The following is a 25,198-nucleotide window of genomic DNA, read 5'->3' on the forward strand; positions in this document are numbered from 1 at the left end:
TGTGCGCTAAGCGAGATGCTGGGCTGACCTTTTTTTATTTCTTCTTTTTTTTTTCGTTATTTCTCACTTTTTGCTTATAACACCTTCAATTTTTATATTTGCAATCAAAATTCAACGAAACATCAATTCTTTAACATTTAAGCTCAAATGGCTGTTAAATAATTATTTTAAAGATAATTTTGCTTCATTTTTTATTATCAAAGTACAATTATTTAGCAGTTATCAACTCTTACCAACTATTAGTCGTTGAATAATTTTATCTCAAATCCTATCTTTAGAATCAAATTTTATTTTATATAAATTATATACACAAATTTTTATTAATTCCAAATTATTTCATACCTCATTCTTATCGATAAAAATTTATGTATTATATATTTTTTAAAATAAATAAGAATCACTTTGATTATTTCTTATTATTGTTTAATTTTAATGAATTTAGATACAAACAATCAATGTATGTAAAATTATAATTTAACACACTTAGATCGATTAAGTTTATATTTTTATAATGTTATTTTTTCTCATTATGATATTAGTGTGAAATATTTATCAGATTTGTTGATAATTAATCTTTATTGAAAAACCTGGCTTAATTGGCCATCTTTAATGAAAATTTTCCTTCCTACCATGCTTTCTTCATTTACAAAACTCAAACTCAAGACCTTAATTAGTTAAAAAGATCGAACTTAGTACCATTCATACAAATAACTTGTTAGTTCTTAAAAAATTATCTACAAGATATAGTTGATAAGAGTTTAATTTAATCCCTTCACATATATAAAAGTAAAGTATATAAAATGAATGATGATATCTCTGTCTAAGTTAGGGAACCTTCCAAGAATTAAAAAAGTATTTATAAAGAAATTATTATCACATGTAAAGAGATTATGTGTGTATTATTGGGATCCCAATTCTGTATCATAATTGACTTACAATTAGACTATGTTGATTGAGTTCGATTCTGATAGAAAAGTACTAAAAAAAAAAGAGACAAGCTAATAATGATCATTTTCTAATTTCAACAAGAGTATAAGTGTTAATAAAGAAATAAATTATCAAAATTGTTGACACAAGTGATTCAACACTTGATCATGGGTCTCTTAACCAAGGTTTGGTGTTCGATTTCTGACTTGGACATGAAGTCACAACTGGAGGTATCACTTTACTCCTAAATGAGCCAACAGGATGGGAAGAGATTATTTGGATGCCAAATAGGAAGTCACATATATCATCAGGTTAAACAAAGAAGAAGAAACGAATTAGTTATTTGAATTCAGGAGTACTATAGATCATGCAAATCCACCTGACCACCTTATGATGAGGAAATATTGATTTAGTTCTATGAAATAAATTTATATGGTTTTATTTTCTTACTTAAAAGTTAAAAATATATGATGTCTGATTTTACACACAGAACATTTAATACAATGAACATTTATATAGCCATAGAGGATAAGTTAATACTGAATATAATATTCTTACCAAAAAATCTTACTCGGTTATTAATATGATGATTGGTAGATTTATTCTTACCATCTACTCGGCGTATTTCATAATGTAGTTTTGTTAAGTTAAGATTTCGTATTCAATATATAGCCGAGAGATTTCCAGAAACTTGAAGCTCATATTTGATATAGTTGATACCCAATCTTGCTTTTATAACTGAAACCCTACGTTGTACTTTTCCTATACTGGCTTGTAATTTATTAGATCGCCAAAAAATGAGGGCGGGGAGAGTCAGTCTTTAATTCTGAACATTAAAATAAAACGGAAGAAAAATGACGGATTTGTTTCCTATAATTGCATATTTTGGGGAATGATGAATTATTGGATATGATAGACGCATGCATATATATTTTTTTACTTGATAAGAATATGCACCATAGTCAATGAACACGAAATTTGGACAAATAATATTGTATAAGCTAAAGAATGAGGAATGCCCTCTTGCTGAAGAACAAGCAGTTTGCCAGACCACTAAGTGTGCTGGACTTTTAAAACAACCCACCCATTACATAGCATTTAAAGAGATCAATACCACACCCACCCCTTTACATACGTATAGTTCCCAAATTTAAAACCTCCCTTGCTGTTGCTGTTGCTGTTGCTTCCTTAACTTATGGCTCTACACGTACGTTGCAATAATAGTCCCGTGTTATGAATAGTTAGTCATACACACCCTTGCCTTCCAGTTCCTGCAGCCACCTCTCCCGAAAGTTGGGTAGTCACAGAAAATTAAAAATGGAGTACGGTGGGTCGCAGTCCCCAGGGGAGCAAGATGGTTCGGATTCCCAAGAGAGGAGGAAACGCTATCATCGTCATACTGCCAATCAGATTCAGAGGCTTGAGTCGTAAGCCTTGTTTCCACTCCCAGCTAGCTAGCTCCTTTTACTGCTTATTATTATTGCCACTTTACTCGACTCGACTCAATTCAATGTTTCAGAATGTTCAAAGAGTGCCCCCATCCAGATGAGAAACAAAGGTTGCAATTAAGCAGGGAGTTAGGCCTGGCCCCGAGGCAGATTAAGTTCTGGTTCCAAAATAGGAGGACCCAAATGAAGGTATATCATCATCATCATCATTCTGCGTTCATGCATGTCTATTGTCTAATGACTTGGTTGTTTATTTTGTTCCAAATCAGGCCCAACACGAAAGAGCTGACAATTGTGCTCTTCGAGCTGACAATGACAAGATACGTTGCGAGAACATAGCCATCAGGGAGGCCTTGAAGAACGTTATCTGCCCTTCTTGTGGTGGCCCACCTCTCAATGACGATTCTTATTTTAATGACCATAAGTTGCGATTAGAGAATGCCCACCTCAAAGAAGAGGTCAATTTCGTATCGTCAAAAACTTGTCTTTTTCTTTTTTACTCCTTTCTTATGGTTAACAATTTAATTTGCAGCTTGATAGAGTGTCTAGCATTGCTGCCAAGTACATTGGAAGACCAATTTCCCAACTCCCGCCGGTCCAGCCTATTCATATATCGTCTCTGGACTTATCAATGGCGAGTTTTGGAAACCAAGGGATGGTTGGTCCGGCTCCTGCTCCTTCCCTTAATCTTGATCTTCTTCCTGCTGGGACTTCCTCATCCATGCCAAATTTGCCTTATCAGCCTCCTTGCCTTTCGGACATGGACAAGTCTCTCATGTCAGACATTGCCTCCAATGCCATGGAAGAATTTCTCAGGCTCGTGCAGACAAATGAACCCTTGTGGCTTAAATCAAACGTCGACCGTAGAGATGTTCTTAGTTCTGATGCCTATGATAGAATGTTCTCCAAGCCCAATACTCGCTCCAAGAATCCTAATGTTCGAATTGAAGCATCCCGAGATTCTGGAGTCGTATTACTGAATAGTTTAGCTTTGGTTGATATGTTTATGGACCCAGTAAGTTGTTCTCATTCTTTTTGTGTAGAATGTGATTGAGTTTTCTAAATTCATAATTGATTTTGCAGAACAAATGGATCCAACTTTTTCCCACAATTGTCTCAGTGGCAAGGACTATTCAAGTCATATCTTCTGGGGTCATGGGCAGTTGCAGTGGTTCTTTACAATTGGTGAGTTGTTTAAATTATTTTATGACTCATTTCCCTCAATGCATGAAACTTAAGTTTTTTCTTTCTATTTTCAGATGTATCAAGAGTTGCAAGTGCTTTCTCCACTTGTTTCAACTCGGGAGTTTTACTTCCTGCGTTACTGTCAGCAAATTGAGCAGGGCACATGGGCAGTAATGGACGTTTCTTATGATTTTCCCCAAGATAGCCACTTTGCTCCTCAGTTTCGGTCTCATCGTTGTCCTTCTGGTTGCTTGATCCAGGACATGCCTGATGGGCATTCCAAGGTAAATGTTAACCAATCTCTGATGTGACATTTATAGCTACTCTTCTAATTTCTAGGTTGTCATGTAGATTACTTGGATTGAACACGTAGAGATTGAAGATAAAACTCTTCCTCATCGGCTTTATAGAAATCTTATTTATAGTGGGATGGCATTTGGAGCTGAAAGATGGCTTACTACCCTCCAGAGGATGTGTGAAAGATTTACTTATCTGATGGCTACAAGCAATCCTACCCGGGATAATCTTGGAGGAGGTATATAAATATCATTCACCCGTCTTTGTAATGCAATGTAATGTTTAATTTTCTTGCGATAACACGGGATTTTAATTTCAGTAATTTCATCTCCTGAGGGCAAGAGGAGCATGATGAAACTTGCTCAAAGGATGGTCACCGATTTTTGTGCCAGCATTAGCACATCAAGTGGCCATCGATGGACCACGCTCTCTGGGTTGAATGAAATCGTAGTAAGAGTCACTGTCCACAAAAGCTCAGATCCTGGACAACCTAATGGTGTGGTGCTAAGTGCAGCCACTACCATTTGGCTCCCCACCCCTCCACACACTGTCTTTAATTTCTTCAAGGATGAAAACAAAAGACCTCAGGTTGACATAGTCAATTTAATCGACTTATTTGATATTGTGACCTAGGAGAGGTTTTCTAAAGTTATTCATTTGTTTTTTTATTTTTATTGTCCGTTTAGTGGGATGTTCTTTCCAACGGTAATGCCGTTCAAGAGGTTGCCAACATAGCAAATGGTTTGCACCCTGGTAACTGTATATCAGTTCTTCGAGTAAGACGGTCTTCCTCTCCTTCCTAATTAACTCGATTGCATTTTATTTTTTTAGAATTCTCGGTTTTACAAATAATTTCTACCTTGTCCATTTGCATATATAGGCTTTCAACAACAGTCAGAACATGTTAATACTACAAGAAAGCTGCATAGATTCCTATGGTTCACTTGTGGTTTATTGCCCAGTTGATCTGCCATCCATCAACACAGCAGTAAGTGGTGAAGACCCTTCATACATTCCCCTACTACCAAATGGATTTACCATTTTGCCTGATGGTCAGCCTGACCAGGAAGGAGATGGAGCATCAACTAGCTCAAACACAAACAGGAATATAGCAAGGTCTGGTGGTTCACTAGTTACAATTGCATTCCAAATTCTAGTGAGCAGCTTGCCATCTGCTAAGGTCAATATGGAGTCGGTGACAACTGTTAACAATCTTATTGGCTCCACTGTCCAGCAAATAAAGTCTTCCCTAAGTTGTCCTACCTAGTTCCTGATGAATTTGCTCATGCCATCCTTAAATATGTCTATTTCTGCTGGTGGGAGAAATATTTTTTGGGTTAGTTGGGACTTCGAACGCTTTCTCATCTGAAGAAAAAGCCTCATTATTTACTATTGCTAGTTGTTGGTGTGGTGGTGGTGGTAGAGCTAGCTATTTTTTCGCTTTTTCAAGGTTGAAGTTGTGTTACATTTCACATCAACTACCATTGTTTTGGCATTATAGGTAAGGTCTATTTTTGGGGTGCATGAGTGGGTAAGGCCTTTATTTGTTTCCTAGTTTGCTTATTAGCTTTGAAAGTAGTAGAAATCTTAGGAGTCAAGAACGCACCATATATGGCCTTTATCTTCTCCACATTCCCAGATTAACCAACAGTTGAAGAAAAATGTGTATGGTTCGGGTATTGACTTCTTGTTCATAATTTATTGTTCCCCTTTTGTTGTAATAACTCATTTTTTTCTCCCAATATAAATTGAAGGAAAAAAGAAAGTGTGAATGAAATCATGAATATAACGAGGTGGTGGAGGCAGATAGATATTGACAGTTCGGATGCCTTTTTCGGCTTGACATCATTAGTGCTCACCATGTTGAATGTTTTTGTACCTTGATTGAAACTAATCCGCATGGCCAAAATGTGAAGATAATTATCATACGGATTCTTGAAGATGCTGATAGTGCTCGCCATGTATTTTCAAGATAGAATTGAATTTAAATAAAAGTTTGGTTTAATTGTAATTTTTTTCTTATTACTTTAATGATTTTGTAAATATCCCTTTGAATTTTTTAATATGTTACGACTATTTAGACAAAACTTTATTTGTTTTTTGGAAGGCAAATAGAATAGATATCATTAATAGGAAAAGTGAAACTATACAAAAGACAGTACAAGTTGTACAGATTGTCCCTATACCATAACCTCCAAAAAATAAATAAGAACTATACTATCATCGTAAGTTAGAGCTAATCTGTGAGCTCACAAAAAAAATCCTCTAAATCAATCTAAAATGTAGTTTAGAGGGCAACAACACCATGAAGAGAAGAATAAGCTAAACTTAATCCCATTTTTATACAATAACCATTTCCATGAGATTGTTTTGATCTGAGCTATGCACGCCAAAAATTCCACAGAGCCATTTCTGAAGATGATACGGTTTCTCAAATTCCATAAACAGCAAATAGTGACATGCCAGAAAATAAATCTGAGCCTTTTAACTCGGCGCCCCTTTACAAATTCCCCTATGTAAAAGGGGATTTGACATCATTTGGGATAATAGAAGAGACTCCTAGTCATCCCGGCATAGCGTACCGGATTTTTGAGCTAAAACTGCAATTAACAAAAAGGGGGTTATGTCCTCGAGTTGGTCATTACATAAGACACATGAATGAGGTAGATTATCAAATTGCAGGCCTCTCTTGTGCAACTGATCACGAGTAGGTAGTTAATAATTGCCTCGTGAATCTTATTTAAATGACAACTTTGGGGCTATTATCTTGGTCTCCTTAGCTTACTCAACCATCCAATGCTCCTGGCTCCAAAGAGATGTGTGGTATATCGGCTAACAGTTTGTGGACCAACTCCTCCTCCCAGGTAAAGAGTGCTCAATGCTAACTCTGCCACTGATGCTTCCTTCACTTCTTAGAGAGCAGATACAGTCTTGGATACAGATCTTTAAACGATCTTTCTCCAACCCAAACCTTATTATTGTGCTTTCAACTAGTGTTTGATACTGATACATACTTTAGATTCCGTGAAACATGGAATCTAAAAACTATTTTTTCCTTAATACAGTTTTCTTTGTTGACAAAAAAGTAAGCTTAGATATTTTATTTTTTTTTCCTCGGTAAATTTGTATTTTTAAAATTTTAATTCGTTAAAATTTAAAAAAATTCAAAAAGTAAAAAATGAGCAAAATAAATTTTCCAGAATCAAAATTGTAAAATTGAAAAAAAAAAACTAACTTTTTTTACTGACAAATTTATTAAAGGCCAAGAATTGTGACCCATAAGATGAAAATATTACATCAAGTAGAGCCCAAAGCAATGAACCTCGGAGACAAACCAAAGGATGATTACACCAATTAGCAAAAGAAAGACCGGCAGAAAAAGAACATTTATACTTAAACCAAGTCCATGAAATGGTCTAAATGTGCCATACAACTAACTGTACATCTGCTTGTTCCTCCTGAAAGATGATGCGATTCCTATGGAGCCAAAGGCACCAACAAGTAGCATGCCAGATAAAATGACAAACCTTGCTAAGTCGTTTTCCCCTGCACACAAGACCATGCTGAACATAATGATATTTCACCTGGTTATGTTGGATCATAACGAACCCCAACCAACTATAAATAGCTATCCAAACATTATATGCAAAGTTACACCCAGGGAATAAATGATCCACGTCCTCCCAGTCATGCTCACAAAAGACACAACCCACGTCATCCAATACTACTACTCTACGTAAAAGAGCAGAACGCATTGGACGCCGACCCTGCAGAAGCTTCCAAGAAAAAGTCAGAACCTTAGTTGGAGCTGCACAAGCCCAGAGGGGTCACCACTGGACTCACATCTAGAGAGAAGCAACTCGTATACAGCACGAACAGAGAAATCACCACCAACCCAACTCCAAGCGTCAGGCGTGTCTCTACATAAAATAGCCCCACCTGTAGTATCACAAAGGTAAGTAACGAGCTCTTCCTCCTACCCAAACAGTGGACGCCGCCACCTCCGTATCCAAGACCAACCCGAGGAAGCCCACTGCCCCATGCCCTCCACCGAAACAGACATATCCAAATTAATTTACTGGCATTAAAAGCATATTTAAGACAAAAAAAAATATGAATATTAAATATAGGTAAAGAAAAATCTGTATTGAAGCTATTTTGAAGCATGGCTGAGACTTTTTATTTTAAAAACTTTAAAAGTTAAAATTTTGAAATTATAAAATATAAAAAAGTAAAAAAAAAATGGGTCAAACAGATTACTTTTATGTAGCCGTGTTAGTCATTCAGAGTCGTATACCTTATCAAAATCGTGTCCAACATTTTAAAAAATAAAAAAATAAAAAATGTACACTTTTTTTTGGATATGTATCAGAGTAATATTATTATTTGACATGGATACGACACCATATTTTTCATTTATGAAGAATCCGGACTTCATAAGTTGAAACTCAATAATTAGCGGTTTGATCACATCCAAAAAGTTCCTTTATCGCAGTGTTGACATTAAACACAACAACAACACGCTTCATTGTCGGAGGAAGAGCTTCCACCCGAGCATGCTACTTTTCATGTTGCGATACTCATTGATCAATTCCCACACTATCACTGCAACTCTAGAGGAATGATCTGACATCCTTGTGCCAAGTCCCTAAAATAGCATAAATCGTGTAATAAGCATCAGAGTATTTTTTTAGGTTTTCTTATTTAATTTAATTAAAATAATGTTTTTATACGACAGAATAGAGATTTAATTGATTGTCAATGTAAAACAAGTTTGCCCTTTCAATTAATGAAGTTAACTACAAGTTTACACGGGGACTAGCGTCCGAGTCATTGAGGTAACTAGAAAAAATAAGTTCTCCACAACATACACTACAAGAATTTTCATAATTTCTAGATGGTTAATTTCAAGCGTTGCTGTACAGCTTTTACTTTTTCTATTCTAGCAAAGATGTAATGTGTAAGAGTACCACAGGTCATAAGTTGAAACTAAAGCATGTTTGAAACAACTTAACAACTTATAATTTCAACTCATTTAAGTTTTTCTGCCTAAAAAGACTTTTTTTTTTTAGTTGTTTCCAAAATAAACGTAATGTTTGGGATCTAGCTTAAATTTATAATTTTTTTCTTCCTTTCAGCTGTTTTAATATGTAAAAGCTTTTTTTTTTTTCATCCAAACAAAATTAATTATTTTTAAACCACTTATTCACAAACTTACCCAAATAAAAATTTATTCTAATTATAATCAATTATAAAAAATAACCAGTTATACATATAATCATTTATCCAAATGATCTAATTTTCACAGTTGTCCCAAACACACCCAACCAGGCAAGAATGCATTGCATTGCATTTCAAACTTGATCAATTCAAGAGTACTTCAACTCCTGTGTATAATATGTAAAGGCAAATGTTAACCAATGCCTTTAAGGCACTGATTAAGAAAATAAAAGGGATAACAAAATAGAAGAGATAAGTTTTTTATTAGGATGTGCAAAAATGTGCTCATATAATTTCAAATAAAAAAATTTCCTTCTTAATTTCTTAACCAATGTTGTTAACATGATCCATATGTAAATAGCTAAATGCATGGAAATTCATTGACAGTTTGTACAGATCATATAGATATCAATGCACAGCTGGAAAACAACAAAAATGGAGAGGAACTAGCTTTTTCCATTGGTTGACAAGGGCATTCAAGCTGAAATTTTCATTTTCCCTTGAAAATCCATATCCCGATAGTAGTGCCATTTTTTGTATCTCTGCATTCCATTTAAAACAGGTCTAAGCCGAGGAGCAGTAGTGCACGTCAAACAACAACAACCTCTTAGATCCTCTGCACATTGTCCGCAGCATCTGCATGACAAAGGCTAACGTGTTTGACATATGAAAATCACAAAATGCAAAAAATAAGTCTGTTGAAAAGAAGACAAATGCAACAGAGAAAGGAACCTTACAGAAAAAGCAAATTACAATCAAGATTTGCACAGTTCCTATGTCTCAATTCACTGACTTCCAAACTACATACGTAGCATTTTGCAAAATTATCATCTCCAGAAACTGGAGTTGACTCTGCTTCAGTTGTGGCCCCGGTATAGTAAATAGAAGGAGGGAGAGATAGACGGGAGTCAAATACAAATAAATTTCCTACCCATTCGGCAGGGCCTTCATTCTTTAGATAGTGAGAAACACCTCCCTTCAGAGTATACAAATTCTGAAATCCCTGCTGCCTGTCACATGACATCAAAGCAATGCACCAAAATTAACATATGAAAAGGGGGAGAAAGCGAATGTGACTTCAGTTCCGTGAATAAACCATTTTTCCTAGTCAATAGAAAAGACAATAGGGAGGTTGGTGTACAAGTATAAGGAGGCAGAGGTTATAGTGCTTAGGTAGAGAAAAGCAATACTCAAAATAAGACTCTATTAATATGGTGTGTAATTGTTAAGATTACATATTACTCTGTTATTTATGATGATTAGATAGTAATTAGTGATTTAGTCCTTATTACTCATTATTAGATTGATCCTATGTAATCAATACTGATCCTATTTGCTCATCATAAATAAAGGCTTAGTGTGATCATCCTTGACACAACATTACAGTAAAACACAGTTATAGTAATAATGTGATATAATCATACAAAATATTAACCCAGCGATCCTAGTTATACTAATACTTAGGCCAAGTACTAGTATTACTACTATAGAATATTGTCATGAAATTCTGAGGTACTCTATTCTAACAAACTTGACAAGGGTAGCATTGCTTTGGCCATTGAAAGGGATGTGTAGCTTTGCTAAACAAAACCAGTGATGGTGTTTACCATGTTTTTACCATAAATCATTTAAAAGTTTAATAATTTTAGAAGCTGATGGTTGAACTTGGATGGTTATATATACATTGCAGAGTGAAATGCTTTCTTGCATAAAAGAATTGCAGAGTGCATCATATTCCATTGTTTGAGATTTTAACAGATATGTGACCATGTCTTGAAAGTAAAAAGATCTACAGAAGTTCAAACTAGAAAGATTACGAGTTTTCTGAAAATAAAAACATAATGCCAAAAGAAGCAAAAGAAAAATATATAACTATGGAATAATAACTGGTATTACTGACTAGTGCCCTTAAAACATTAGTTAAGAAACATTTAATACACTAATAAATGTTTTTTAATTACTAAGAAAGAAAATATTAAATTATATTTTGTGTATCAATATAATACACAATGTTTTTAAAATCAGACCAATCATTAAACCGATTAAGATATTGGTTCAAGATTCAATGGTTCAACAGTGGTCAAACCATAGCCGAGCTGAAGTTAATAAATAATAATTACAATTAAATAATACATGAAATAGTATAAAAGAAATATAATATCACAACTTTACAACACTAAAGACTAAAATTAAACTACTATTTTATAGATTCTTTAACATTCAAAGTATACACATAAGTCCAAATCAAATATATCATAATACTTAGGTTTAAGATTCATTAGTACAAATCAATGTCCATTTGCAATAACAAGTTTGCATCTAGAATCAAAATGAAAATGACAAAATATCTTAGATTGATTTTTATTTTTTAAGAAAAAAAGTCAAAATTACCTCCTATTAAACATTTTTCACTGCCCCATTGTTAACCAGTTTTTGATATGTTTTTTTAGTTTTGTGACTAGTTCTTCTCAAGGTTGGTTCTATGGTTTATTTGGACTAGACACTGGGCCAGTTCACCGGTTTTCCAGTCAAACAGGTTTGCCCAATCCTGTTTTTAAGAACATAAATAATAAATGCTTTTGTTTGTATTCAATACTTTCTACTTTTGTTTCCTAATCAAAGTATCAAGGCCACTCATTAGCATTCTCTAATAATGCCTACCCAAAAGAAAAGCATTCTCTAATAATAATTTACCTTAGTATTGAAGAATATACATCACAGCGAATCCCTCCAGTGCAATACATCAATATGTTTGCTTTTTCTTTATCTACATTTGATAAAGGATCTGAAGCAGTGATCTAAATAGGGCATATCAAAGAGGAGTGCATTAAATACCCATAATGGGGAGATAAAACTTTGAATTATTGATTCACAAATCCCAACCTATGATCTACGCAAAGCTCATAGCTAAATGAGAAAAAATCTCTATGAAATCAGAATTGAGTCACAGCAAGAATGCCACATCCATCATAACAATTTAATAAATGAAAAGAATGTTCTTTTTTCAGTGAACAACAAAAATTAGAGATAAAACCAAGATTTTCTGACATTGATAAAAAAAAAAGTCATACAACTTGATGGCATGTTTCAGCTTATCAAAAGAGCATATCAATCCTGAATCAGTTCACATTAGGTCCCTGACACATCAGATAATGACCCAACCTCTTCCCGAGACAGACCAAATGAAGTGTTCCTAAAGCAGTCCACACTAGGTCGCTGAGCCCCACGAAAATGTCCAATATCCCACTCATAACCTGAATAACAGCAATGAGACTGTATTCATCCTTAGAATTTATAACTAGGAAAACTAAAAATATTTTAAAACAAAAATATAGAGATATTTAAAAACATGAATTGAAGATATCAACTAAGAGCAGAAGAAACAGATGCTAGGTCAGCCAAGTCTATTCCAACATTTTTCACACGTGTATTCCCACAAGGGATACTCCATGTATGTTAGTCATTGACAGGCCCTTCCATGAGTGTTATTTATAATATAAGTATGTCCAGATTAGAAATTTAGAACTAAGGCTAGAACCACACCTGCACCCCTTTTAGGTAACATGAGGAGACAAGCCATGTTTACCAGTTAAGGAGCGAAATCAGGTTCCCTTTCAGATAGACAATTACAATGAATGTCGCTCAGGTTGCCCTTGATTATATGACTAATGTCCTTACATGCTAAAGGTCTGCTAAATCATTCTGCTCAATCCATGGCTTTTAGTGTCACTTTTCTTGTGAAATTTTGCTAATTACATAGCCTGATCACTTGTTTGTACTTGCCATTGCTGCTTTTCCCAAATTTGCCACTATTTCAAAGTTCCATTGCATCTGGTGGCTTGATTGTAGATAAGGTGGAAGATGGTCACTGGAAAACCATTCACATGCTGCCACTCTCACAGCTGATGCTTGGGCACTTATCTAGTCAACCTTTTTTTTTTTTTTTTGCTCAGCAAAAATAAGTAGCATATATATAAATGAGTACCAGAGGTACTGTAGATACATAATGGGAGTGGATTAACACCTGGTTCTGAATGCCAAGATACATATGATAAGAACCAAGCTGAACCCGAGGAAATAGAATACATTTACCCTGCACTAATTATTTATATTACTTATATTACTGCAGCTACCATCCTTTCCTAATTACAAAAGGCTGCAGTGAGATGAGAGGACCAGTGATTGAAATGCAGGGTGAAACCCTTCTCCATAAGTTTAAGCCATGTCCATAGTAGAAAAATCGCATCTTCCATCACTTTACTTCCTTCAAAGGTTTGGTTAGCAAAGATCACCCCATTTCGATGCTTCCAAATGGTCCATGTTAGCGCTACCCACCAGCACTTCCATCTTATTGCTTTAGTTCCAACAGCAGACCCACTTACATGTTGCAGAAAATGGTCCTTAGGATTTTGTGGGAATACACCCCTTGTGTTTACCCATTGCAAAGACTCCCACCATAAAGGGAGGGTTTTGTTGCAGTTGAAAAATAGATGTGCTGCATTCTCCTCCGAGGTGTTGCATAGAGGGCACCTTGGGTCATTTAACTCCACTTGTCTACTTCTCAGGTTGGTTCCAGTTGGTAATCAATCTCTAATGAGCCTCCGAGCGAACACCGCTGCCTTGGATGGAATCTTAAGCTTCCAAAGATCCATGAAGATCCGATCTTCATTTTCCCCCATTTTTTCTGCCAGCAGTAGCTGATACGCTGTTTTTGCTAGAAAATTCCTGCTCGGGTCAGCCTTCCATATCCATGAATATGCAGTATTTTGGTGAATTGTTAGCTGTGCTGTCTCCTCTAGAAAATCAGCCGCCATAGCAATCTCATTTTCGAAAAGGGGTCTCCTCCAGCTAAAGTTCCATTTCTACCCTACAGCATTATGCCCTCCCATACAGTTGATGGTTTGTTGTTGTTGATTTGAAACCTGGTACAGTCTAGGGTATTTTGCCATTAGTGTTTTGTCATTGCCTGCCCATGAATCTTCCCAAAATCTGAACTTGTCTCCACATCCCACCCTCCAATCTATCTGATTCCTAAGGACAATTGAGTCCCGCTGTTGGTTGATGGACATAAGGTCCTTCCACCATGGTGAATGATAGCTGCTTCTTCTTTTTTCATCAAGGGATCTCCATCCGCCATACTTAGAAATCAGTATTCTAGACCACATCTCCCCTTGGTTCTGAAATAATTCCCACCTCCACTTTCCAAGCAGCGTTGTATTAAACGTCCGTAGGTCTCTTATACCGAGTCCTCCTTTGTCTTTTGGGAGATACACTGTTTCCCAATTGACCCACACAATCTTCCTTTGTTTCCTTCCTCCACCCCACAAGAATCTACGTTGAATATTTACCAGCTTGTCCACAACTTTGTTGGGTACCCTGAAAAAAGAAAAGAAATAGATTGGAAGTGAAGTTAGGACTGCATTAATGAGATACCAATTGAGATACCAAGGATATATGTTTGTGTTTCCATGTAGCTAACTTTGCCTCACACTTCCTAATGATAGGATTCCAGACCACACTACTTCTTGGATTTGCCCCAATTGAGATACCAAGATAGGGAAATGACAAGGACAGCATGCTGCAATTTAGGAACTCGGCGGCCTCCCTCCTCCATTCTTAAGATTTGCCAATTGCCCCAAATCGACTCTTCGCAAAATTAATTTTGAGCCCTGATGATAATTCAAAGCATCTGAGAATAGTTTTTATAACCTTCACGTTCTGCATTGTAGCCTCCCCAATGAAAATGATATCATCAGCATATTGTAATATACTAATTGGCTCCTTATTCTTGCCCACTAGAAAGCTGTTAAAGCATTTTTTATCCACCGCTTCTCTCATCAAACCTGTTAGACCTTCTGCAGCAATATTAAACAGTAAAGGGGCTACGGGATCCCCTTGGCTAAGGCCTCTTTGTGGAGCAAATTCATTGGTAGGGCTACCATTAACCAGAATGGAGATCGTTGCTGAATGGAGACAGCCCATGACCCACTGAATCCATTTATTGCAAAACCCCAAACACTTCATCATATGTGCTAGGAACTTCCATGAAACGGAATCATATGCTTTTTCATAATCTACTTTAAACACTAAGCATGATTTTTTACTCCTTTTTGCCTCCTCTACTACTTGATTAGCTATCAATACACTATGCAGTAAGTGTCTTCCCCTTATAAATGCGGATTGTTTCTCATCAATGATGTCTGACAGCACCTTCTTCAATCTGTTTGCTAGCATCTTGGCCACTATTTTATAGACACAACCTATTAATGAGATAGGTTTGTAATCGTTGAGCGTTTGAGGATCTTTCAGCTTGGGGATCAGAGCTATAAAAGAGGCATTACCACCCTTCGGGAAGATACCGTTGACATAGAATTCATCCAAGAAGCAAATGATGTCAGGTTTTAGTGTCTCCCAAAAGTGCTTGATAAACTTGAAATTTAGGCCATCGGGTCCTGGGCTTCTCTCACTGCCACAATCCCATACTGCCAACTTTATTTCCTCCTCATGGAATCGTCCCACTAGTAAATCATTTTGCTATGATCCAATCCTCCGAAATCTGGTGCCACTAATTTCTGGTCTGTCCAGATCAGGTTCACTAAATCTAGACATGAAGAAATTACAGATTTCTTCTTTCACTCTAATTGGATCTTCAACCCAAGCTCCCTCAATGAGCATTCCATTGACTGCACTACTCCGGCGGTTAGAATTCATGAGCATGTGGAAGTAACGTGAATTGCAATCCCCTTCTCTGATCCATTTTGACTATGCCTTTTGTCTCATCAGGGATTCATGCGACTGTGCCGCTGTCCAAAGATCCTCCTGCAACTTTTCACGTATTGCCAGTTCTTGTGTAGACAGCTGTCTACCGTTGCTGCCTGCTTCCAACTTGTTGAGATCATACTCGATCTGTTGTACCTTATTAAATGTGTCTACGAACTGCTGTTTGTTCCACTGCTTCATCCTTTCCTTGAGTTTCTTAATTTTTTCTTTCAATGAGTATCCCCCCACCCCCTTATTTGTAAGTTTGTCCAGCTCCCTTTGACTAGGTTTTCGAAAGTTTTGTCATTCAGCCAACAATCGAGAACCTTGAAGGGTTGGGGACCCCAATCAACAATTCTGGATCTAAGCAAGACGGGGCAGTGATCCGAGAAGTTTCTATTCAGGATGAAGGATGTACTTCCAGGCCATTTAGATATCCATGCATCGGAGACAAAGAATCTATCCAATTTGTTCTTTGCTGCCCCATTGGGTCTATACCATGTGAATTTTCTCCCCACACACTGTACTTCTTCTACTTCTAAGTCCGCAACCCAGTCATTGAACTCACTAATGGTATTGTCGTCCACCACCCTCTAAGACACACTTAGTCTCTCAACTGGATCTCTAATGCTGATAAAGTCTCCCAAGATACACCATAGTCCACTAGGGTCAGAGTTTTTGAGTAGCTTGACATCTTCCCAAAAGGCACGCTTGCTGGAAGCATCACATGGTGCATAAACATTCACTATATATAACTTTTGCATGGCCTGAGTCCACACACCCTCCAAAAAAATAAAACCCCTTCCAGTGACTCTCCTTTCTACTTTATAGACTTGGTCATTCCATATACAAAGCAATCCGCCTGCTGTGTTTATCGTAGGTTGTGATTCCCAGCTCAAATCGGTGTTTCCCCACAAAGCTTGACACATGGTTTTGTCAACATGTTCTTCTTAGTCTCCTGTATGCACAGCAAATCAAGATGGTGTTTCTTTACCAATTTCCTGATTGCTGACCACTTCACCCCTCTACTTAGCCCTCGAACATTATAGGATACAATATTCATTGGTGATCAGACCTATTTCCCAATGACTCTGCTTCCTTTTTGTCTTTGATCTCCATTGCTGATATTTGTTCAATGATTGTTTTTTGGGCTGTCCCGCAAGTCATCCCCAACTCCTTTGTCAGTTCCCATTGAGCTGTGGCCTCTTCTAACAGGTTAGCGGTGCCTTCGTCCCTGGTTGGTGGTGTTAGCTGTTGTTGGCCGTCTGAAGATGTAATTTCTTCAGATAAGGCAGTTTTCCCACTATCATGGGCCTCCTTTTTACACCACCTTTTCCTTGAATAAACCTGCAGTGCACTAGCTGCCTCCGCTTGCTGCTCATTATAATTATCATATTCGCAATCATGGTCTTGAGGGGTTGTATGGCTAGTAAGGCCCACATTTGATTCGGGCCCAATGCACTTCACGTTGAGATCACGTGAGTGTTTAACTTCAAGCTTGTGTGGCCCGTTGTGGCCATAAATGTTGTCCACCTTCTGACCGTAGGTAGGGTCAGCCGTGACATCTTCAAGGCAATTTTCCGATGCTACCCATTGATGAGCTGGTAGCTACTTTCCTATTTCCCGCAACCTTAGCTACTGGCCCTGCAGTACCTCCTTCCTCTTCTCCGCAACCTTCAGGTAGCCTTCCACAGGCTCAGTTTCTTTCACCTTCGCACCTCCTGTTCTGCGCGAGACATGGCTTGGGCAGTGTGCCCTGCTAACGCAGTCCTTACCCATTGGGTCATCGTCAACACTGCAACCACTGGGTAACGATACGGACTGCCGGATAATGCAGTCACCATCATGTTTGCCAGCGACTGGTCTCGGCGAGATGTCGCTCATCCACGACCGAGGGGTGCCCGTGTCACCATTGTCAGAGATGATTTCTTCGGATGACCCCCAGCTGCTCCAGGGATGTCGAACGCACGACATCTCTGCACTCCAGTTCTCTTCCACAATGTGAACTCGATGGATATCGCCGTCAATGCGTACTGCTACTGAGTGTTGAATTGACGGTGGCCATGGTAACCTATTAGTAAGAGCTCAAGTGTGCAAACCATATGCACAATTTCTCAATTAACTTCTCTTTCAACAGTCAGGTCGACTAAAAGTTAGTATAAACAGTCCACTCGTGTAAATTATTGGAAATATTCTCCTCCAAAAGGTTGTGAATTAGCAATTTTTCCAACAAATCAGGCAAGCCATTTACAATATGTCAATGATCATAAGGCTACCAAATCTAAGATTAACTCACAATGATAACTCTTTAAAATTGGTGTTCAGGACCTCTTCTTTTAAGGAGAAGTAATTATAAAAAGACATTTTATTAAAGCACCAAACAGTCTGAAACCCAATTAGAATAAAATATAGGATAATAGGAAACAGAACAAGGGGGAAGTTTAGATGAAATTAAGGAAATAAAGGTAGATTCATTCTGGAACTATAGAACCTATACCATTTCTCACATCCAATAGAATGTAATTTCTGTTTGAGTTATCTTTTGCTGTAAGATCAGTTTTATTGATTGATTCCAATCTATCTCTCCATTCTGAAGGTGATAAAGGTATTGCCCGCATTGAAGGATCAAGCAATGAAAGATGTGACATACCACCTTCAAACTGTAGACAAATGAAAGTCATAAGTTGATAATATTGTCTTAAAGCTACAACTATACATTCTAAACATAAAGATATGAAGATAAAAAAATGTATAAATTTATTCATTTGTTATAAAGCTACAGCACAGGGAAATCCTAGTCAGCCGACGAGATTTGGTCGCCCCCCCCAAAAAAAAGGATCATAACTTCAAAACCGAAAGAAAATAACAATACAGCTACGCCAATCCTATCAAACTTAATTTGTAAAAGAATATTTTATGGTATAGTAATATAGTTTACCTGTACTAATGAAGGCTTATAACGCAACTTCAATGTTGGAAAGGTATGTCCCTTTTCTGATGGAGATATCTGAACCAAGATGTCAGAAAACCTGTTATCCTTTCTTAACCAGTTGACATACGTCATAGCATCTTTTGATGGCCCGCTATACTGCAGTAATATATCACATCAGAATTACATATTTGGACCGCAAAATACTGTAAGTAAGTCTCGTAGCTACGTTTATAAACATTGTTGTACGCTAAGTAAATATTTATAGTTATTATTATCATACATCTATGATACACAGATCCGATACATATCTGATATGGCGATACAATTATTTAAAAAATATATAGGATACAATAAGTGTAAGATACATACATATTTAAAAATTTATAAAAATTCATAAAAATCACCCATAAAAAGAACAATTTTCATTTTTGGTTCATTAAGAAATGGTGTTTCTATATTATACATACTTATGTGTTTCATATAGTTGTATTGGATTTTCATAAAATGGTTTAAAAGCTTGGATACTTCACCAATACGTATTAGAGCAGTATCTAAAGAGTATCAGTATACGTGAAGCAAATGGAGTTATCGGTGTTCCATAGGTTTGGTTACTTTATCAATACATATCGGTGAAGTATCCAAGAGTATCGGTATTGGATACGTATCGGACACAGATACATGAAGCAGAATGAAGTATCGGTGCTTCATAGTTGTACATTCACTTTCTCTTCTACCTTATTTTCACCCTATTTTTCTTCTATCTCTTCGATTTTCATCAAAACTATCATTTTCTCCCTCTTTCTTTATTTTCGATTTTTTTTTCTTTCTTTCTACTTCTCTTATCCATACACCCATACACCTAAAAAATGGGGTGTAAGTTCACCATTTTTCATAATTATAATGCAAGCGAACTCTCCCATGTAATGGACATCACGCTTGGCATTTCCAATCAGGTTAAACAAGAAAATATATCTTTCTATGGAGATGCTCATGACAGAATTGCTAACCAGTACATGGGCAAAACTGACCTGCGCATTAATACCTTGTTCATTCAAATATAATCTTCCATTGATGTCAAGACCCTGTTTAAAGACAAAAGTTATACTGGGAGAAAAAGTGGGATTCAAAATTAACTTCGAGTCAAAGAATGAAGTTGTCTTTATCAGCTAATGACTTCAAATTACGGTAAGGGTGAATGCATTCATAAAGAAAATGATTTTAGTAACAGCTATATTTCCTACTATGTTCAGAATAACAGAATTAATGTATAAATTTTCTCAAGCACTAGGTGATTGGAAAATTAAAATTAAAGCTACAAACACAATGTAAAATAGAAAGAGGTAATAATAAAAAGAAAATGAAAGCGAACCTCCAATTGCAAGAAAGAACGGTGTTTGTCGACTTCAGCTTGTGGGTCTTGGATGAATACAAAGTGGTAGAAATTGACGACCACGAAATCAAAATCCTCCCTTGAACTTGAGGGCTGCGTTAGTGGCAGTGCAGAGGGTAACAGCTTACGATGGGTAAGAGCGAGAGAAGAGGAGTTGCTGAATTTGAAGAGAGGCTTTTGGAATTGCAACACAAGACTTGTGTTGGAAAAAGAAGCAGTAACTATAGGAGCGAGAGCGAGTGCATGTGCATGTGCACCGGACCCAGACACAGAGAAGACCTGGCTGCACCACCTCATCCTTTCTTGCCCCTCTATCCGATGCCACCGTGACCGAGTCTGTGAATCAGTTGTTAACAAAATCTTGGATAACAGCTAAGGCCCAAGCCCAACTCATGTTTTCTTTGCTCTTTACCTGCCTTTGATTTTCACACACCTCTCTTTCGTCTTCCCCATCCTCAACTTTTTTGTCGTTTATTATTTACCAAACAAAATCAAGTTTCCGTTATATATATTACACAATGAGAAAAAAATCATTTTGTAGTGTGTTGAAGAGGTGTCAATTCATGTTATTTCACACTGTATAACAAAAACATATTTTTGTTGTGTATTGATAAACTCAATTTTGGTCTATATTTTTATGAGGTTTCACGCACTGTTTTACATACTTTTGGCACCATAATGAATGACTTCTATATATGTATTGAATTGGAGCAAAGTTGTAAAATCTCAAAAGAGCATAAAAAAAACTCAAAGAGCTGATTTTCCACTTCAGACAACAAGCATACACATGCCTGTCAAGAAGCACGCTCGTGCATGTCAAGAAGCACAACCTGTGCTTAGACCCCCACTTTTGAGAGGACTCCGCTTCGGAAAGAAGCATGGTCGCACATGTTAATATGCACAACCGTGGATATTTGGACGTCTGCCAAGTCCAATAAACTTATAAATAGTCATGTTTTTAGGTTTAAACATCATTTTACACTTTTTGAACTTTATTTTTTCTCTGGAGCATTTTGGAAACTGTTGAGGGGACTACAGAACAGGAGGAGCAAGAGAATACAACGGGAAATTTATAATATTAAAATAACCTGATGTAACCAAAATATAATTAAATATAAAATTAGAATATTTAATGTTCATTCAATAAGAATTTTTAGTTATTAGACCAGATGGAGAGAAGACAAACAATTCAAGGCAGAGGAAGACTATAAGAGAGGTTATCAAAAAGGATCTCGAAATTAATGGTTTGGATAGAAGTATGGTACTTGATAGAACATTATGGCGGAAGTTGATCCATGTAGCCGACTTCACCTAATGGAATAAGGGGTTGTTATTGTTGTATTCAATAAGAATTTTTTTAAAAAATAATGATCGACATCAGTCCAAAATTTAATGGACTGTTAATTTAAAATGGTATATCAATTTAAGTCATACGATCATTCACGAAAATACTTTATTATGTTATATATTTTCTAAAAATAATTTATTTTAAGATGAAAAATTGAAAATAATCATAGTGGAATTAAATATGTAATGTTAATTTATTTATTAAAAGAATTGAAATCGTTGATTGGAATCAGTCTAAACTTTGAATGACTATTAATTAAAAATAAACTATTAATAAATAAAAAGACGAATATGTACACAAATATTTTAATATGGCATTTATATAATAGAAAGTATTTAATATAAAATTTGCCTTTTGAAATTAATTAAATGTGAAATATATTTTAAAAATTATTTCAATTTAAAATAGAAATAATCAAAATGCAGCTAAATATAGAATGAAATATATAATGTTCATTTAATTGTTGAAAAAGATTGAATCATTGACTGACATAATTCTAAAATTATAATATATTTATAATTTAAAATGGTCAATCAATTTTTTTATTGACATTTATGGATTAGCATTTGTCCAAAATTTAGTGGACTATTAATTTAAAATCATCAATTAATTTATTTTCATAAATAATCGAATATGGAAAATAATCATATTGCAATTAAATATAATATAGAATGTTTATTTATTTTAGTGCTTGAACTCCTCTTGAAGACTTGCAACCTTGTAAAACCTTAGCGAAAAATAATAACCGACACAATGTAGTGTGTAACCTTGAAATATTTAATGAGGGCACTTTTAGATAAGATATGATAACGTGGTTGATCCATTCCACGTGGTAGTGCTAGGGAAGAAGCAGTAAGCACTGAGCTTGAAGTAATAGATGGACAGCAGTCGCAATTTCTTGCTTAGTTCTCATGTGGCGCCATCCCCACCCGTCAAAGTCAAAGCACAGGAAATTCGGGTATGCACCAACCGCACCTGCCGCAGACAGGGCTCATTTCAAACCCTAGAAACTCTATCTGGCCTCGCTCCTCCAAACGTCGCCGTGAAGTCCTGCGGGTGCTTGGGGCGGTGCGGTGGCGGTCCCAATCTGGTGGTCCTGCCTGATGGCCTCATCGTTGGCCATTGCGGGACGGCTGCTCGGGCGGCGGAGGTCATAGCGACTCTGTTTGCCGGAGCTGGAGGCCATGACCCAAAGACTTGTTTAGATGCGCTTGCTTTGAGGAAGAGAGCGGAGATTGAGTTTGCCAAGCGAAACTTCACTGAGGCTGAGCTTCTACTCTCACAGGTAAGCCAACCAATCTTGATTCTCCAATTTAGTGAGATGCTTATTGGTTAGGTTATGATTGATGCATGCAGGCTATAGATTTAAAACCATTTGGTGGCATACATATCACTTTTAAATGCAGGTTTGTTAAACATCATCAATGTGACTGGTTGGTTCATAACCATTCCCTGTCAATTCCAAATTCACAAAAACATATATTTTGACTCGCAGGTCATTTGTAAGGCTGGAATTGGGCAACTACTCTGGTGCCCTCGAAGATGCTGAAGAGGCTTTGGCATTGGCTCCCGGTTATTCTGAGGTGACTCTGATTCTTCTATTCTTTCCTACACATTTGAAGTGGCACTCACACTGGCATTTCAATTCGTCAATTGCTTCTGATCCTCACTGATATGAAAATGTATGCTTTGGAATTGGGATTACATCGTAAGGCACCCCTTTAAAGACTAGTGGTTCATGATTGATGTCCGTATAGAAAAAAAGAAGAAAAACTTAGTTTCTGTTGAAAACTGTTTCCTACTCACCAACCAATTTCTCATCTCAAATCCTTTAAGTTTTGAAAATTGTTTCCTAGCAACGAAGAAACAGAAACAATTAAAAGATATTTTCCTATCCTCTTCTTCTGTTTAAGTGCTCAAGAACAAACTTTTCTTTTAATGTACAATAAATGCAACAAGATTTGAACCTAAATCAATTTATGCAACTTTTGAAGAAGTTAAATGAGGCTTTCTTCAAATGTCTAGTGCACAAGTTTGTTTTAGTTTATTAGAGAAAATGAATAAATTTATCCAAATAGTTCATTGTTAAATTTACAGCCGTTTGTATAAAGTCTAGATTGGATAATTAATGATGTGCTGTCACTGCTAATCACATCGTATAATCATTTAACTTTTTCTTTTTTCTTGGGGAAAGAACGCTTGCTGCCTTGCGCACCCTAAATAAATATGTTGGGAAGGTTTGAGTGATGAAGGGTAGTATGTGAAGTTAATGAAAAAATTTGTGGAAAGGTAAGGTGCAACTCTCAATAGGTTGAGCATTCTCAGCATAAGCATTTTGAAAATTCCATCTTGTTTTTTAAATCAGCTAAGTTTCTTGACCCATTGGAGGCCCACCTTTACATTTAAGTACCTGAATGCTAACTCAGTCACCTATGCACCCTTCCCCAGCTTTAGGCAGTTGGTGAAAACTAATACCTTTTGATCGTTACTGAAATCTCATGATAAAATGTCAAAGCAAGAGATTTTGGTCCTGATTTTACCTCGATACAATTTGCCTATCACCAGCGTCGGTATGTTCATTTTGCATTTGTATTTGCTGTGCCTATGTTTAACGAAACCGTTATTCAGTTAAAACTTGTGATTTAACGGTTCTTGTATAATTTAAATGTACTTTGTTGTTTATTTTATTTTGTTATTTCACTTTGCAGGCTTATATCTGCCAAGGTGATGCCTTTTTGGCGTTGAACAAATTTGATTTGGCAGAGCAGTCATATTCAGCATCCTTAGTTATAGATCCTTCGATTCGTCATTCTAAATCATTCAAGGTAGCATTTAATCTTTGATTTCAGCTATTCTATCACGTGTATTTATTTTAGCATAAATAAGCACCTGTGGTTTTCGGGAAGGAAGATGCAACAAAACTAATGAGTGAGAACAATGATTGTATTTCCCGTGGATTTTGAGTTATGTCGAACATTAATCTAAATAATAAAAGTAAACCTAGAAACAAATGAAAGAATATTCACTTCTGGATTAATATACTCTCAAGAATCTCATATACGAGGAAAAACTCGTATTTTTTTATGACTTAATTATAAAAAGGTTGTCGTATCTTGTAGTGTTTTTGAGAACAATATTGAGTCATTTCTGCTCGGTCTCTTCTTTCTCCTGTCCATTGTGGTGTTGGTGTATCTTGTTTGGGTTCGCCTGTTTTACTAATTTGAAGTGGCTATTCTTCTGGAACAATCGTTGTTCTTTAAATTTGTGTTTAAGCAGGCTCGGATAGCAAAACTTCAGGAAAAACTTGCTGCTGTCAAGACACTGTGAGATCTAGATAGTAAATGAAGGTCCAGTTAATTCAGATACAGTGATGTCAGAAGGAATAAAATTTTTATCAACTGTTTCCGGGCATTAAAATGCCATTTGCGTTGTATTTCAATTTTCTGGTCTCAAATATCAATTGACTATTTTTATTATCGTAGTATTTTAGAATACGACAACCAAAGGAAATGGTTTTGCAACCATTAGCCGTGGAATTATTACAACTATGAGCAAATAGAAAATGAAAAGAAAGAAAGGCTCCGGTGTATAGAAAGGACCTGGCCGTTTCTAAAAAAAATCATAGAAACGATGAAATCCACCCATTTTTTATATATGTCCTAATTTGTTTACTATTACTATGTTTTTTGATA

The 25,198-nt window shown here is 36.3% G+C and overlaps 3 protein-coding genes across 6 annotated transcripts; 2 read left to right on the top strand and 1 right to left on the bottom strand.

The window, feature by feature from the left end:
• The first annotated feature begins 1,946 nt into the window (after positions 1-1,946).
• Positions 1,947-5,831, top strand: LOC100796042 (homeobox-leucine zipper protein HDG11). The gene is made up of 10 exons (XM_003524284.5): positions 1,947-2,354; positions 2,447-2,564; positions 2,645-2,833; positions 2,908-3,390; positions 3,459-3,560; positions 3,635-3,844; positions 3,912-4,095; positions 4,177-4,445; positions 4,544-4,633; positions 4,738-5,831. Exons 1-10 carry the CDS (start codon positions 2,245-2,247, stop codon positions 5,122-5,124), a joined length of 2,142 nt encoding a protein of 713 aa, XP_003524332.1. The 5' UTR covers positions 1,947-2,244; the 3' UTR covers positions 5,125-5,831.
• A 3,539-nt stretch (positions 5,832-9,370) lies between these two features.
• On the bottom strand, positions 9,371-20,647 carry LOC100814358 (rhodanese-like domain-containing protein 8, chloroplastic). 4 transcript variants are annotated; one of them, XM_003525125.5, is made up of 8 exons: positions 20,138-20,647; positions 19,797-19,850; positions 18,775-18,924; positions 18,334-18,496; positions 12,240-12,331; positions 11,772-11,875; positions 9,815-10,087; positions 9,371-9,713 (listed from the first exon to the last, which is right to left on the bottom strand). In XM_003525125.5, the coding sequence occupies exons 1-8, from the start codon at positions 20,453-20,455 to the stop codon at positions 9,554-9,556; spliced, it is 1,314 nt and encodes a 437-aa protein (XP_003525173.1). In that variant the 5' UTR covers positions 20,456-20,647; the 3' UTR covers positions 9,371-9,553. The 4 variants fall into 4 exon arrangements, with proteins under 4 accessions (XP_003525173.1, XP_006580384.1, XP_040871756.1 ...); XM_006580321.4 differs by having other exon boundaries at positions 9,371-9,727; positions 20,138-20,613; XM_041015822.1 differs by lacking the exon at positions 19,797-19,850 and having other exon boundaries at positions 9,371-9,727; positions 20,138-20,622.
• A 1,634-nt stretch (positions 20,648-22,281) lies between these two features.
• On the top strand, positions 22,282-24,982 carry LOC100813823 (small glutamine-rich tetratricopeptide repeat-containing protein alpha). Its single transcript, XM_003525124.5, has 5 exons — positions 22,282-22,791; positions 22,863-22,912; positions 23,002-23,089; positions 24,215-24,331; positions 24,783-24,982. The coding sequence occupies exons 1-5, from the start codon at positions 22,384-22,386 to the stop codon at positions 24,831-24,833; spliced, it is 714 nt and encodes a 237-aa protein (XP_003525172.1). The 5' UTR covers positions 22,282-22,383; the 3' UTR covers positions 24,834-24,982.
• Positions 24,983-25,198: the final 216 nt, after the last annotated feature.

The sequence above is a fragment of the Glycine max genome, chromosome 5, assembly GCF_000004515.6.
Source record: "Glycine max cultivar Williams 82 chromosome 5, Glycine_max_v4.0, whole genome shotgun sequence".
Taxonomy (NCBI): domain Eukaryota; kingdom Viridiplantae; phylum Streptophyta; class Magnoliopsida; order Fabales; family Fabaceae; genus Glycine; species Glycine max.